This window comes from Octopus sinensis, linkage group LG22 (assembly GCF_006345805.1).
Source record: "Octopus sinensis linkage group LG22, ASM634580v1, whole genome shotgun sequence".
Lineage (NCBI taxonomy): Eukaryota > Metazoa > Mollusca > Cephalopoda > Octopoda > Octopodidae > Octopus > Octopus sinensis.
Window position 1 is genome coordinate 24,833,828 of NC_043018.1, and position 17,500 is coordinate 24,851,327.

The 17,500-nt window shown below is 39.9% G+C and overlaps 1 protein-coding gene across 2 annotated transcripts in view; it reads right to left on the reverse strand.

Moving 5' to 3' along the window:
* LOC115223288 (cytosolic purine 5'-nucleotidase) overlaps nt 1–17,500 on the reverse strand; it is a 243,065-nt gene that overhangs the window by 68,195 nt on the left and 157,370 nt on the right. For both annotated transcript variants that reach the window (XM_036512160.1, XM_029793796.2), the window contains exon 6: nt 12,787–12,875. In XM_036512160.1, the coding sequence (XP_036368053.1) occupies nt 12,787–12,875 (89 nt within the window). The remainder of the gene's footprint in view (nt 1–12,786; nt 12,876–17,500) is intronic.

A 17,500-nucleotide genomic window follows, 5' to 3' on the forward strand; every position in this document is an offset into this window, starting at 1 on the left:
ATGGGTTGTCAAGCAATGGTGGGGCGGCAAACGAACACAAATACACACAAGCGCATGCAAGAACCAACTCAAAACAACACTAAAAGCCACTGGAATTGAACCTAAATCATTTGAAACACAAGCCTGAGACTGTACCAAGCAGCAGTGTTCCATCACCATTGGAACCCAAAACTTCGAAGCCACCAAAAGAGAAAAGGAAGAACTCAAGCGACAGGAGAGAAAGGCTCAACAAAACCAACCTCGTCTCTCCAACAACATTGCCATTCAGTCAATGCCATTGGCTCTTCTATGCAAGAATTGGTCTACAGAGTCATTGATGGCATCACCATAAAGGAAGCATTCAGCAAAGAAGGAAATAAATTCTTGGATATGAAACATTCTTTGACTGGTTTCAGCCATTTGACTGCGGCCATGCTGGAGCCCGCTTTTAGTCGAGCAAATCGACCCCAGGATTTATTCTTTGTAAACCTAGTATTTATTCTATCAGTCTCTTTTGCTGAACTGCAAAGTTACGGAGACGTAAAGGCACCAGCATCAGTTGTCAAGCGATGTTGGAGGATGGGGGGGGACAAACACAGACACACAAACATACATATATATATATATATATATATATATATATATATATATATATATATATATATATATATATTATATATATATTAAATTAGAGATAAAACCACTATTAGGCAAATCAAACAGTGAAAAACATAAACAAAACATAGAAATAAAGTTAATTAATATAATATACAAAATATATAAAAAATAGTGGTTTTATCTCTAATTTAATATATATATATATATATATATATATATAGGCGTAGGAGTGGCTGTGTGGTAAGTAGCTTGCTTACGAACCACATGGTTCCGGGTTCAGTCCCACTGCGTGCACCTTGGGCAAGTGTCTTCTACTATAGCCTTGGGCCGACCAAGCCTTGTGAGTGGATTTGGTAGACGGAAACTGAAAGAAGCCCGTCGTGTGTATATATATATATATATGTATGTGTGTGTATATGTTTGTGTTTGTCCCCCCAACATCGCTTGACAACCGGTGCTGGTGTCCCCGTAACTTGGTGGTTCGGCAAAAGAGACCGATAGAATAAGTACTAGGCTTACAAAGAATAATGCCTGGGGTCGATTTGCTCGACTAAAGGCGGTGCTCCAGCATGGCCACAGTAAAATGACTGAAACAAATAAAAGAGTAAAAGAGTATATATATATATATTTATACTGTAAAATTAGATTTAATCCTAAATCTAATTTTTCCCTGTAAGTTTGGATTTACTCCCTAATATTATTATTATTATATAGTTAATAGTTGCAATTGTTTTTGTTCCAGCACATGATCTCAGATCAGGTCACTTGCTATGCAAGTACATCTCTGTAGTATACATATATATACATATGTACATATATATACATACATATACATACAAATATACATATATAGACAAATATATATATATATAATATATAATATATATATATATACACATACATATAAATATACACACATATAGTAGATAGATACAAACAGACACACGTATACATATATGATTGATTGATTGATTGATTCTAGTTTCAGTCACGAGCTGCGGCCATGCTGGGGCACCGCCATTTAGAATTGGAAATATACACACACATATATATATACACTTACATATATAATTATATGCATTTTTTGCAGGCTTGGCTGTATGTATGCATGTGTGTATGTGAGCACAAACATATGCATGCCTACACATATGCACGCACAACAAGCCCATAGTTAAATGATACACATCCATCAAGCATCAAAGTTATTTTGGAGAAAAATGGAATTAATTGAGGCAATGTCCTTTGCTTGCTGAGACCAAGAGGAAGATTCATCACTACAACAGCTACCACCATCATCACCACCACCAACAATAACAATGGCAATACTACCACCATCACTACTGCTGTCAGCACCATCGAAACCACCACCACCACCATGACCATCACTGCTCCTTTCCTTGTCATCATCATCATCACCACTATCCTTAAATTCCCTTTTGCTGAGTCTGCTTCTTTAAGTCATCCTCTCAAGAGGCATACACCCACCCACACAGATACACACACACACACACGCACACACATATATATATATATATGTATAGACATACATAAAGATACTTATACACATATACACACACACATATATAAAGATACATACACACACATATACATACATATTATGTACACATACATATACACACATATATACACACATGTACATATACACACACATATATACACGTATATACACACACACATATATACACATATATACACACACACATATATATATATACTATATACATATATACACACATGTATACATATACACATACATACATATATATATATATATACATAAACACAAACATAGAAATATATACATAAACACACGTATACACACGCACACATATATATACATACATATATACATACACCCACACACACATATATACATATACACATATACATACACACATACATACACACACATACATATACATACACACACACACAAATACATACACACATACATACATACACACACACACACACATATATATATATATTATATATATATATATATGTATGTATTAGACCACACATTGTGTTTACATAATGACTGTTTTGTCAAAGAACCTCATCCGACTGCACCAGTTGGTAGCAGTGGTTGTAGTTGTTGTTGGTGTTGTTCTTCTCATTGATGTTATTCTTTTTAGTATTATTCTTTTAATACCCTTTTCGTTATCTTCCCCCAACTTTTTCCTTAGAATTCTACTACTGCTCCTCCTCATCCTCCTACTACTACTACTACTGTTAGTATTATTATTATTATTATTGCTAAGCTCCTTGTAAGTATTTAAGAAATCATTATTATTCCTTGTGCTTCCTGGTTTACATCTTGTAGAACAATATCCAAACAAGGAGCCGGAGGCAGCACAAAGAACATGTCACTTGATCGACAACACTCTCTGGTAATATGCCAGCCGTTTCCAGTGGGAAGGAACTGTTCTTCCGGACTAAGTAAATATTGACAACGCTTTGGATACGGTCAGTTTTTATCTGTTACATATTTCAGTTATCAGCTTTTGGTCATGCTGGGGCAGTACCTTCAAGAATTTTAGTCGAATGTATTGACCCCAGTGGTAACGATTTGCTTTGTAAAGCCTGGTATTTATTCTATCAGTATCTTTTGCTGAACGACTAAGTTGTAGGAACGTAAAGACACCAACAAAGACACACACACAGACATTAACTTAAATGGAAAATATAAGCAGATAGAGTCTCATATATATATATATATATATATATATATTGATAGAAATGGCAAGACAACAAAAGAATAAAAGAGACCTCGATATTATGTAAATAGAGGAATTTATCTGAAAATGTAATATGTGACAATTATTCGGTAGCCATGATCAAATTCTGAGTTTCGGATGTTGGGGTGGAAATCCACCCCGACATCTCTTTTTTTTTTACATACCATTTTTTGCGATGGCTGGATAACTGAAGAGATGGCAGTGTGGATTTCCACCCTGAGATCCAAAACTCAAGAGTTTTATCATGGCTACCGAATAATTGTCACATATTACATTTACAGATATCATCATCATTTAACGTCCATTTTCCATGCTAGCATGGGTTGGACAGTTCGACCGGGGTCTGGTAAGCCATGGAGGCTGCACCAGGCTCCAGTCTGATTTGGCAGTGTTTCTACAACTGGATGCCCTTCCTAACGCCAACCACTCCATGGTATATATATTCATATACACACACACACACACAGTAGTAGCTGCTTTCTCATATATAAGCAAAACCACTGCTAGAAAGAAGCATTGAAATGAGTCAATGTTGATGCAATGTGTGCCCCTTGTATGACACTTGAGGCCGGCCAAAGATTTGCACATTCTATTGCATAATGCACACCTTCCCACATGCTGCACATGATCTGTCATGAACAACAGCTGTATCACAATTTATAAGGGGTCGATTCCTGTGAGTTCTCTGGTGGCTGACCAGGCCTGCATGACTTAAGCATTTCCTCTCACAAACCACACATATATCTCTTTTACTCTTTTACTTGTTTCAGTCATTTGACTGTGGCCATGCCGGAGCACCGCCTTTAATCGAGCAAATCGACCCTGGGACTTATTCTTTGTAAGCCCAGTACTTATTCAATCGGTCTCTTTTGCCGAACCGCCAAGTGACAGGGACGTAAACACACCAGCATCGGTTGTCAAGCAATGCTAGGGGGACAAACACAAACACACACACACATACATATATACGACAGGCTTCTTTCAGTTTCCGTCTACCAAATCCACTTACAAGGCATTGGTCGGCCTGGGGCTATAGCAGAAGACACTTGCCCAAGATGCCACGCAGTGGGACTGAACCCGGAACCATGTGGTTGGTTAGCAAGCTACTTACCACACAGCCAAATAAATATACGATGGGCTTCTTTCAGTTTCCGTCTACCAAATCCACTCACAAGGCTATGGTCAGCTTATAGCTATAGTAGAAGACACTTGCCCAAGTTGCCATGCAGTGGGACTGAACTTGGAATCGTGTGGATGGGAAGCAAACTTCTAACCAGACAGCCACGCCTGTTGAATTTCTCCATTTGCTTCTTCATGATTCCTTGTTTGTACAGAGCACAAAATGAACAGCTTTGTGAGGCAGCAAGTCAAGAAATATGCTGCCTGACAGGAACCACTCCTGGCATAGGGAAAAAGATGAAAGCTTGCATGGTAGGGTCACGTATCCTGTCACAACTTCTTGCCCCAAACCGTTCTTCAGGGCACAGTTGAGGGAGGCCAAAAGAGAAGCAGACAGACAACATCCTGGTTTGACAACATCAAGGACTGGACAGGTCACAACACAGCAAAACCTATTACACGTGACAGAGAACAGGGACCATTGACAACGGCTGATTATGAAAGTGTCGAGAGAGGCAATCCAACGATTGGCTGCATCAGTTAAGGAATCTTAATGATGATGATGATGAACATATATATGTGTGTGTTGTGTGTGTGTATATATATATATATATATTATATATATATATATATATAATATAAATAATATATATAAGCCTCTGTGTGTGTGTGTCTTGTGTCTGTACCCTCACTCCACCTAACTTAGTGGTTCAGCAAAAGAGACTGATAGAATAAGTATTAGGCTATAAAACATAAGTGTTGGGGTCGATTTGTTTGATGAAAACCCTTTAAAGTGATGCACCAGCATGGCTGCAGCCATATATCTAAGGCAAGAAAAAGAATACATATAAACATATATATAAATATGTGTGTGTGTCTCCCACCTAGTCAACAGATGGCAATGGTTTGTTTACATCCTTGTAACTTGGTGGTTTGACAAAAGGAACCAACAGAATAAAGTACCAGACTTTGAGGTTTACATCACTGACCATCACCAACACCACCACCACCACCTTTTGACCACAATTGCTGCCACCATTACCACCACCACCACCAAACCAGTTCACCTTACCCATGCACCCCACCCACTGGGTAAATAGCATCACGCAATGGGGTGGAGAATCAATCACATTGCTCACTCTCCTCTCCCCTCTCCACACACACACACAACCCCTGGTGGGCAGATAGGAGGGTGGGGTGGAGCGGCAACACCATCAGGGGGGTGGGGGAATGGTCTCCTACTGCCACACACTCACCAGCCCTCTCAGGTGAAATACAGTCCCACCCCACTACTAACCATGTTCAGAGCTGAGGTGGAGGGGAAGGGCACAACTTCTCACACCCCACTATGCTCCTCCAGAGCCCCCTCCTCCTACACCTATCAGCAATAGGCAATATACACCTCCCCCACCCCATTACCACACTACCCACAGCCCACACCTTACAAACAGACCACTAGCTGTGGTGGTGGTGGTGGGTGGATGCCCTCAATCCACCCTGTTCAGACTTTTATATCTACCCAACATGTCAGCTTAACAGGAGCACAACAACCTAATGCTACCCACGGCAGGTGTAAAAGGCACAGCACCCCATCTACCCTAGCACCCTGTTTACTTCTCACCCATATCAGAAAAAGCAAAAAAAAGCAACAGGTATTGGAAAGTAGCAGAAATCATTTTACACACACACACACACACATCATGAGAGAGAGGGAGAGAGAGAGATGCACAAAAAGAAAGATAGAAAGAGAAAAAGAGAGAGAGAAAGATGTATATACTTAGATATATGTGAGATCTACACATAGACACATATAAACACATCCACATACACACATACAAATATATGTATGTTTGTATATGTGTCTATGTATGTGTGTGAATATATATATATATATACACACACACACACAAATATACGTATTTGTATATATGTATCTATATTGTGTGTATTTATACACACACATATATATGCATATGAATATATATATATACACACACACAACATATATTGTATATGTGTGTGTATGTATGTATATATATATATATATATATATAATATATATATTATATATATTATATAATATATATATATAAATACACATACATATGCATCATGGGATGTGTATATATATATACATACACACGCACACAAACACACACACAGTCTTGTCTGTGAATGCATTTGTATGCATGTAATATATATATATATATCGTATATACACTTGTGTATGTGTGTGCCTATATGTCTGCATACATGTGTATGGGTGCATAATATATAGGTGTGTGTATATGTACATGACGGTATACACACATTCATACACTCATTCACACACACAGTAGCCTTAGATAAGTAGCATACATGCTCTGACAGACAGGTGGAATTAGTCCTTTTCAAATGTAGTGTGTATGTGTGTGTGTGGGGGGATAGAGAGAGAGAGAGACGGAGAGTGAAAAGGAGATGAAATACCAAAGGAAGAGGGATAATTGTTTAGTATATAACTTCCACCTGTTAATAAATGTTACTTCTGTTCTACACACACACATTTGGTATATCCTATTTCCTATATTAATATGTGTCTGTGTGTGTACGTGTGTATATATATATAATATATATATATATATATATATATATATATATTAGCACGCCGGGCAAAATGCGTAGCCGTATTTCGTCTGCCGTTACGTTCTGAGTTCAAATTCCGCCGAGGTTGACTTTGCCTTTCATCCTTTCGGGGTTGATAAATTAAGGACCAGTTCACTGGGGTAGATGAATCGACTTAATCCGTTTGTCTGTCCTGTTTGTCCCCTCTGTGTTTAGCCCTTGTGGGTAGTAAAGAAATATATATATATATATATATATATTGGCGTTAGGAAGGGCATCCAGCGTAGCACTGCCGATCTGACTGGACTGGTGCGCTTCGGCTCCCCAGACCCCAGTTGAACCGCAACCCATGCTAGCATGGAAAGCGGACGTTAAATGATGATGATGATGATGATGATATATATATATATATATATATATATCTTTTATCTTTTTACTTGTTTCAGTTATTAGACTGTAGCCATGCTGGGGCACCACATTGAAGGAGTTTTAGTCAAATGAATCGACTTTCTTTAAGCCTGGTTAAAGGGATTCTATTGATCCCTTTCGTCAGACTGCTAAGTTATGGTCACGTAAACACACCAAAAACTTACTGTCCACAAGGCTATTTGGCTTGCTAGAAATATCAGTTAAATCTTCCTCAAATTACACTTACTTTAAAAACTGGTATGACATAAGATGTACTAAAATACAGTGAGGAAGCGCTTTTAGTCATACAAACCATGCCAAAGCTGACATCGGAGCATGATGCAGTCCATACCATCCTCTGGCTTGGTGGTCCCTGTCAAGCTGGTCAACCTATGATCAGCAGGGAAAATGGATGCTACATGGTGAGGAGGAATAGATGGCCATAGCTATGGCTAGAACATCTATCTATTTATCTATCTATCTGTCTATCTATTCATTTATCTGTCTAGGGTGGGTAAAATTCCTGAGATCAATGGACAAATTCTCTCCAGCGGTCTTTGTCCCTCATCATCGCGGCCATGTCCTGTGTCTCTCAGTGACCAGTGTCTGTCCTCAGGGCATCAACAGTCTCCCTCTTTTAGTGTATCTGTGTGCAGTATCAACTTTGAATGAAATTAAGACGAAGTATCTGGTGGAGAACATTAAGAAGCCAGAGAAGGTTATAAATGTAGGCTGGAAGCCACTAGAGTTGGTTGAGGACTTCCTGTATCTGGGAGCAAAGATTGGGAACACAGAGGGTGATATAGTTGAGAGGAAGAGTAAAGCCTGGGCGGCATGGCACAGTTTGAGATCTGCATGGAAGTCAGACTTTCGTAAAGACATGAAGATCCATCTCTTTGTTGCTGCAGTGGAGACTGTGCTGCTGTATGGGTCTGAGACTTGGACACTGACCAAGAATTTCACTCAGATGGTGGATGGGTGCTACATGAGAATGCTGAGGGTGGCTCTGAACATTAATCAGTATTCACTGAGGATGAAGAACTCAGAGTTATCATCATATCATCATCATCATTGTTCGACCGTGGTCGAGACAATGGAATTTACCATGCTACGCCAGACTTCACGGTCCATCAAAGCATTACGGAGGTCCTGTTGCTGGATGCTTGTATCCCTGGAGATTACATCAGGGTAGGAGAGTGTGTGCCCTCTGGTATTACGAGTAGATGGCTTCCAAAGGAGAAGGGTAGAAATTGCCTCGTTTTCAGCTCTACAACAATGTCCAGCAAACTGGACTCTCCTACCTTTCACAAGAGATGATACAGGTGGTAGTTTCCCATATATTTGCATTTTGGTTGGATGACGCTTCCACAAGAGATTTTGAGCTCTCATAAGAAGGCGAGTGTAGGTTCTATCCAACCGCCTCTCAAGCTTCTTTGATAACGTCCAGGTTTCTGAGCCATATAGTAGAATTGGTTCGACTGTGGCTTTGAAGATTGTACGAAAGCTTCCCAAAAGTTAGCTCGAAAATAACAGAGAGGAGACTAAGGTTAACTGGACATGACCAGAACATCTTTGGTCAAAAGTCTGCTGGATTAAGAAAGAGCTGACCTGGGGTTAAATAACAATAATGACTTCAGCAGCAGCAACAACGACAGTGACAGCAATAACAACAACAGCAACAATAGTATTAATAACAAACGACAACAATATTAGCAACAACAAAAACTGCAAGAAACAAACTAGATAGGGTTTCAAAAAATGTCCTTCCGGTGAGCATTTGAGCATTTGTCACAGATGTGTGACTAGTTGGGTGGAGGGTGTAAGGGCAGTAACACCACTCTATATATATGTATATACTCTTGGGTGTATGTGTGTGTTTGCAGCATAGAAAACAGATGTTATATGATGACGATGATGATGATATGTGTGTATATAAACATGTGTGCATATATATATGTATGCATATATGTGTATATCTATCTATATATATATACATACATATATAAATACATATATATATACTTACATATATATACATACATTATATATATATACATATGTAAAATATGTGTATATATGTATATATATAAATGTGTGTGTATATGTGCACACACTCATACAGACGTGCACAGACACACACATATGCATATATATATATATATATACACACACATACATACTCGCACACACACTTACACCCATAGATAAAAGTAGCCCAAGAGAGAGAAGCTTATTTTCATTGTTGGATCTCAGAAGTAGAAACACATCAACATTAGATGTTGTCACAGCTTGACTTCCTTGTGGGGAGAGGAGAGAGAGAGAGGAGAGAGAGAGAGAGAGAGAGGGAGAGTCTCTTGAATGTGAGGGGTGATGGGGGTAGACGGTGGTGGGGTAGTGGTGGTGGTGGCATTAGTGATAGTAGCAGTGATGATGATGATAGTATTGCTGCTGTGGTGGTAGTAGTAGTAGTAGTATTTATGATGATAATGATGATGGCAGGGGTGGTGATGGGGATGGTGATAGTGATGGTGATAAGGCTGTTGTAGCGGTAGTGGTGTTGGTGGTGGTTGATGATGATGATGAAGTAGCAGTGGTTAATAGTGTGAAATGAATGGCTGGATGAATGAATAAAGGGTACTCTTCCAAGGTGGTGGTCATGGCGGCAGGGGTATTACAACACCATCACCACCACCAGTACTACCACCATCACCACCACCGAGATTACTGTTGCCTATTCCATATGTCTGCTTTTTTTCTTACTTTTTCCACAGAAAGAAAAGTGGGGTGGTCGGGTAGGGGACAAAATCTAAGTATTTACAATAACTTTATCATCATCATCATCGTCATCACCACCAGCATTGTTACCATCATCATCACCATATTTCCCACCACCACCACCACTACCATCACTATCATTATAACCATAACCATCATCATCATCGACAGCATCACCATCACCCCGTAGTAGTAGCAGTGGTGGTGGTGGTGGTAGTAGTAGTAGTAGTAGTAGTAGTAGTAGTAGTAGTAGTAGTAGTAGTAGTGGTGGTGGTGGTAGTAGTAGTAGTAGTAGTAGTAGTAATGGTGGTAGTAGTGAAATTTGTAGTAGTGGTGATAGCAGTATAGAAGTAGTAGTGGTGATAGTAATGATGATGGTGCAAGTAAGTAGTTGAGGTTGTGGTGGTAGTGAAAGTAGCAGCAGCAACAACAACAAGGAAACCATGTGACCAACATCCGCTACTACAGTGACATCAGGGAACATATGAATGGCAAAGATAGGGAGTCTGGAAGTGGACAAAGAAAATAAGGTGGGTGGGGGGGGGGGGCTTTTGCTTGTTTGTTTGTCTTTGGATAAGAATTTTTTTACAGTTTGAAAGCCATTCCACACCTCACCCTCTCTCAACACCCACCCTGCCACTCTATGTGTCTTCCTGTTGTCCCAGAGGAAGGAGAAGTGGCTGGGGACACACATATCATAGCATAAAACACCCCCCAAAACACAACTCTGATAAAAAAACAGAAAAAAATTAACCATATGTGAAAGTGAAATTTTTAAAAAAATATAAACATGAAACCAAAATAAAATTCAAGAAAGATTTCGAAAAAATTTTTTTGAGGGAGAATATTTATGCAAATCATTTAAATTTCTTTGGAATTTTAAAAATTCTAATTTTTAATCTGTGGAGATTAAAGAAACAAGCTTCTTAACCACAGAGATTCTTGCATCTACAAGGTTTTGGGTTTAGCCGTGGGCTGACCAATGCCTTATGAGCAAATTTGGTAGATAGACATTGCATGGAAGTCCACTGTGTGTGTGTGTGTCTGTGTGTGCATATATATATATTCTTTTATTTGTTTCAGTCATTTGATTGCGGCCATGCTGGAGCACCGACTTGAAGGGTTTTTTTAGTTGAAGAAATCAACTCCAAGGCTTATTCTTGGTAAGCCTAGTACTTATTCTATTGGTCTCTTTTGTCAAACTGTTAAGTTACGGGGACATAAACACAAACATTGGTTGCCAAGCGATGTTGGTGGGGACAAAAACACACACACACACATACATATATATATATACATATACACATATATGATGAGCTTCTTTTAGTTTCCATCTACCAAATCCATTCACAAGCCTTTGGTTGGCCTGAGGCTTTAGTAGAAGATACTTACCCAAGGTGCCATGCAGTGGACTGAATCCACAACCATGTGGTTGAGAAGCAAGCGTCTTACCACACAGCCACACCTATGCCCATATATATACATATATACACACACACATATCTATATATGTACATGAGGTGGGTGTAAGTTTCTTACCACACAGCCACTAGTCCTGATATATATATATTGCTACCATCCGTTTCGCGACCGTATATATATTGCTACCTTCCGTTTCGCGACCGTTGCCAGCACCACCCCGTTTCGTGTCCGTTGCCAGCCTCGCCTGGCCCTTGTGCCGGTGGCACATAAAAAGCACCATCCGTTCGTGGCCGTTTGCCAGCTCTGTCTGGCACCTGTGCGGGTGGCACGTAAAAAGCACCCACTACACTCACGGAGTGGTTGGCGTTAGGAAGGGCATCCAGCCGTAGAAACACTGCCAGATTTGACTGGGCCTGATGAAGCCTTCTGGCTTCACAGACCCCAGTAGAACCGTCCAACCCATGCTAGCATGGAAAACGGACGCTAAACGACGATGATGATGATCTCTCTCTCTCTTGCTTTCTTTCACCCTTTCTCTCTTTTGTATTCTCACATTCTCATCCTTTCTCATTAATGATCACTCCTCTCTCTCTCTCTGTCCCTCTGAATGGGATAACCATTATCTCCTCTACAGCAAGGCACCTGTTTCTATTCCTCTGTCACATTCTAACATCTCATCACCTGGCACAAGGCTACCCCCTCCCAAATGATCTTTGTTTTGCAATTTACTTGGTGGTGCTATGCAAAAAAAGTACCCAGCTGTAAAAACCATGCCAAAACAGACCTCATAGGTGCTGGTGCCACGTAAAAAAGCACTCAGTCCATTTTGTAAAGTGATTGGCATTAGGAAGTGCATCCAGCTGTAGAAGCCATGCCAAAACAGCCAGTAAACCCTGGTGCAGTCCTCTGGCTTGCCAGCTACTGCCAAACTATCCAACCCATGCCAGCATGGAAAAACGGATATTAAATGATGATGATGCTGAGTTGAATTCTTCCTTCCTGAGGTTTGTTCTTGATGTTGTGTTACCCCCCAGCTTCCCTGCTAGGTCATCTCTGAGCAAGCCGGTGGAGGCAATCAAAGTACACAGACAGAACTACTCACCTGGAAGTTCAAAGAGAGTATTGAAGATCCTGAACCGTTTTTCGTCCATGTGGACAAACTTGTTGGGGTAATATTCATAGACTTGTTTTCTGTTAATAGATAGAAATAATAATAATAATAATAATAATAATAATAATGATAATGATAATAATAATGATAATAATAATAATAATAATAATAATGAATAACAAGTTGAGTACAATGTCAGCAATTTCGAGGGAAGGGGTAAGTCAAATACATTGGCCCTCAAGTGTACAACTGGTACTTATTTTATTAACCATGAAAGGATGAAAGGCAAAGTTGACCTTGGATTTCTGGAAATTAAAATGATAATAATAATAATGATAATGATAATAATAATAATAAACATGCTTGTTTACTGATATGACAGTGCTTACCAACAGAAACATCTCAGCAAAGGAATTTGAAAAACTGTTGAAATATAGGGACTTTGAGATCGAGATATCTAGGGTGTGGCAATTAAAAACCAAAACCATCCCTGTTGTTGTAGGTGCCCTAGGAATGATCAAGAAAGGTAGTAGCAAATTTTTTGACAAGATCTTTAGGAAACCAACAATTTACAAGGCTCAAAAAATTGTGTTGACATCAACCACCGACCTTCCCAGGAAGTTTTTTTTCACCTAATATATGCGTGCCTTAGGTCTCCAGTTGAGACCCAGTCGGAGATGAAATAAAATGCAAATTAATCAAAAAATAATGATCCTTTAAACTGTAGGCACAAGACTTGAAATATGGGGGAGAGGATTAGATCAACCCGAGTACACAACTGGTACTTAATTTATCGACCCTGAAAGGATGAAAGGCAAACTCGACCTCAGCAGAATTTGAACTCAGAACATAGCAGCAGATGAAATACCTATTTCTTTACTACCAACAAGGGGCTAACAAGGACAGAAGGGACAAACAAGGACAGACAAACGGATTAAGTCAATTATATCGACCCCAGTGCGTAACTGGTACTTATTTAATCAACCCCGAATGGATGAAAAGCAAAGTCAATCTTGGCGGAATTTGAACTCAGAACGTAAAGACAGACGAAATACTGCTAAGCATTTCGTCCGGCGTGCTAACGTTTCTGCCAAGCTCACCGCCTTGCTAATAATAATAATAATAATAATAATAATTATCCTTTCTACTATAGGCACAAGGCCTGGAATTTTGAGGGTGGAGGATAGTCATTGACATCACCCCCACTGTTTCACTGGTACTTAATTTATCAACCCTGAAAGGATGAAAGGCAAAGTTGACCTCAGCGGAACTTGAACTCGGAACGTAGCAGCAGATATAATACTGCAAACCATTTCGCCCAGCGTACTAATGATTCCCCCAGCTCACTGTCTAAGGGTACCCGTGTCTGTGGAGTGCTCTGCCACTTGCACGTTAATAAATGAGCTGTGACGTCACTAGTGCCAAGCTGTACCAGCCCCTTTGCCTTTCCCTTGGATAACATCGGCAGTGTGGAGAGGGGAGGCTGGTATGCATGGGCGATTGCTGGTCTTCCATAAACGACCTTGCCCAGACTTGTGCCTTGGAGGGTAACTTTCAGGTAGCATCCCATGGTCATTCATGACTGAAGGGGTCACAACAATATATATATATATATATATATATGTGTGTATATATATATATATATATATATAGTTAATCCAAACAAGAAACACAGAAAAAAACACAGCAACGCGAGGACGTGGAACAATAAAGTATTATTTGACGCTCAATATATATATATATATATATATATAAATATATATATATATACATATATTGTATGTATGTATGAGTGTGTGAACTGTTGTCTGTTTGTCCCTACATCACCACTTGACAACCAGTGTTGTGTTTATGTTCCAATAACTCAGTGGTTTAGCAAAAAGAGACTAGGCTTAAAAAATAGATCTTGAGGTAGATTTTTTTCAACTAAAACCCTTCAAGGCAGTGCTCCAGCATGACCACAGTCAAATGACTGAAATGAGTAAAAGAATATACATACATATATATATATATACACACACACACACACACACACACATACATACACACACCTATATACATTCATGCATACCCACATACACATGATTGAGTGCATGCGTATGGACACAGATTGCCTTTAAAGGAGCTGGAGTGATGTGAGATGGGGTTGAGGGATGTGTAACGTTACCCAGGGTGGCATATTTTAAACCAAGTCACCTTTAATTGCCAAAGCTAACACCCACAGGGGTGGGTAGTGAAAGCAAGGTGAGGGGGAGCTGAACTGGAGTCAAAATTGGCAGTAGACAAACATCAAGACATGCCATAAATTGGAGACTGATATATCGGTGTGTCTGTGTGTGTGTGTGTGTATATACACACACACACACAGAGTACCTGCCACCAAAATGTATACACGCTTCATGAAAAAAATACCTGTGTAGAAATATTTTAACCCTTTAGCATTTAAACCAGTCATATCTGGTCAAAAATATTCTACCCGTTTTATGTTCAAACTGGCCAGATCTGGTCTCTCACACCAACCCTACAATATTGCTTAAAAAATTAACAGCTACCTCATCAAAATCTCATAGCTACAAGATAATGCCTGATTAATTCAAAACAATGTGGATGAAGAAGCATTAATTTTGGCAGAATAATGTGAACACTAAAGGGTTAATGTTAAATTTATTGAAACATCATGGGGGATTGATACGAATTACCCTTAACCTCTCCAATTATAAGATGTGTTCAAAGTGGTGGTCATTAGTTTTCAATCACTTATTTGTATGTCAAACCATGGCTAGGACAACATTGGACAAAGTGCCCAATGAGATTAGTGCTCATGCTCTTTCAGTTTCTTCCCATAGGCCATCAGTGTGGTTGGTTTTCTTTCATGGAAATTGCAGGTGAGTTACCAGTGCCGGTGGCACGTAAGAGAACCATCCGAATGTGGCCGTTGCCAGTGCCGCCCCGACTAGCCTCGTGCCGGTGGCACATAAAATGCACCATCTGTTCGTGGCCGTTGCCAGCGCTGCCCAGACTGGCCTCGTGCCAGTGGCACGTAAAAAGCACCATCCGTTCGTGGCCGTTGCCAGCCTCGCCTGGCCCTGTGCCAGTGGCACGTAAAAAGCACCATCCATCCGTGACTGTTTGCCAGCTCCGTCTGGCACCTGTGCGGGTGGCACGTAAAAAGCACCCACTACACTCACGGAGTGGTTGGCGTTAGGAAGGGCATCCAGCCGTAGAAACACTGCCAGATCAGACTGGGCCTGATGCAGCCTTCTGGCTTCACAGACCCCAGTTGAACCGTCCAACCCATGCTAGCATGGAAAGTGGACACTAAATGATGATGATGATGATGATGATGACAGCCTTTAGGGTGCCCCGTAAGTAAAAGTCTGCAGGTATTAAACCAGGAGAACATGCCAGTAACTCAGTTCACCTCTGTCTTTTCCAATGTGCTTGCAAATTCTGACACAGGTGAGCTTGCATGTCTCAATAATAGTGTGGCAGTGTGCCATATTGTTGAAAAGAAAAGTAAAAATCATTAAAAGTAACTCCTATTAACCCTGTCATGTCAATAAATTTAGTATTAAAATATCTACACACGTTTTTCTTTCCCTAAAGTGTATATATATATATTTTGACAGACTCTCTCTCTCTCTCTCTCTCTCACACACACACACACACACACACACATATATATATATATTATATATTATGCCCAGCTGAAGTAGTTGAATGGTTGAGGGAGGTTAAAATTTGTTAAGCTGTATGTCTAATACGGAGATGGACTGTTTTTCTGTTTGATAACAGAAACTTGTTCAGTTGCATACATCTTGTATAAATTTCTTATTTTGAGCTCAGAAGGTTGGATGCTGTTATACATCACTCATTACAATGCACTTTGCATCATTTTAGCTTTCGAGTGATGCCATCTTGCTAGCTAGGTAAGCAAAGACAACATTCCCCTTGATCAGAAAACTAGTCCGTCACAAGATTACCTGTTTACAGGGGAGTTTTCAACACTTGATTAGGATATTTGGGGAAAATCTGCAATCACCCTGGTCTTGGGGTTGCTGTTAATGGCCCAGTTGTCTGGTCAGAGTGAGGTGCATCTTCAATCAAAAAATTTCCAGATCAAAATCTTCAAAACTGCTTCTAGCACAAATATTCTGTAAACAGCACCCTCTCTGCACACACTGCATATCTTTCTACAAGTTTCTGACACATTCTTGTCATTTTAAAAATAAATAAGGTGTCAATAATGTTCATTTTGGTTCTCCATTTTCAGGTTAATCCCAAGTACACAAAACAGAGCCTGTCTCGTCACAAATTTGCATCAAATAACACTGAAATTTCAAGTATTTAATGAGTGTGCATGTGCAAAGGAGAGAGAGCAATTAGGTATTTATTAGAGTACTTGAACTTTAATGGTAACAAAAGCCAGACTTTCCGGCCACTCCAATATATATGATGGGCATCTTTCTGTCTACCGCATCCACTCACAAGGTTTTGGCTGGCCTAAGCTGTTGTAGAAGGCAACAGTCCAAGGTGCCATGCAGTGGGACTGAACCTGGAACCATGTGGTTCGGAAGCAAGCATCTTACCACACAGCCATGTCTGTGCCTGTGTGTGTGTGTCATTCATTATATAGCTTAATGTGTTGTAGTATGAAGGTAAGGAAACAACAACGTGCTAGAGACAAGTGTCCAGAATGCATCAC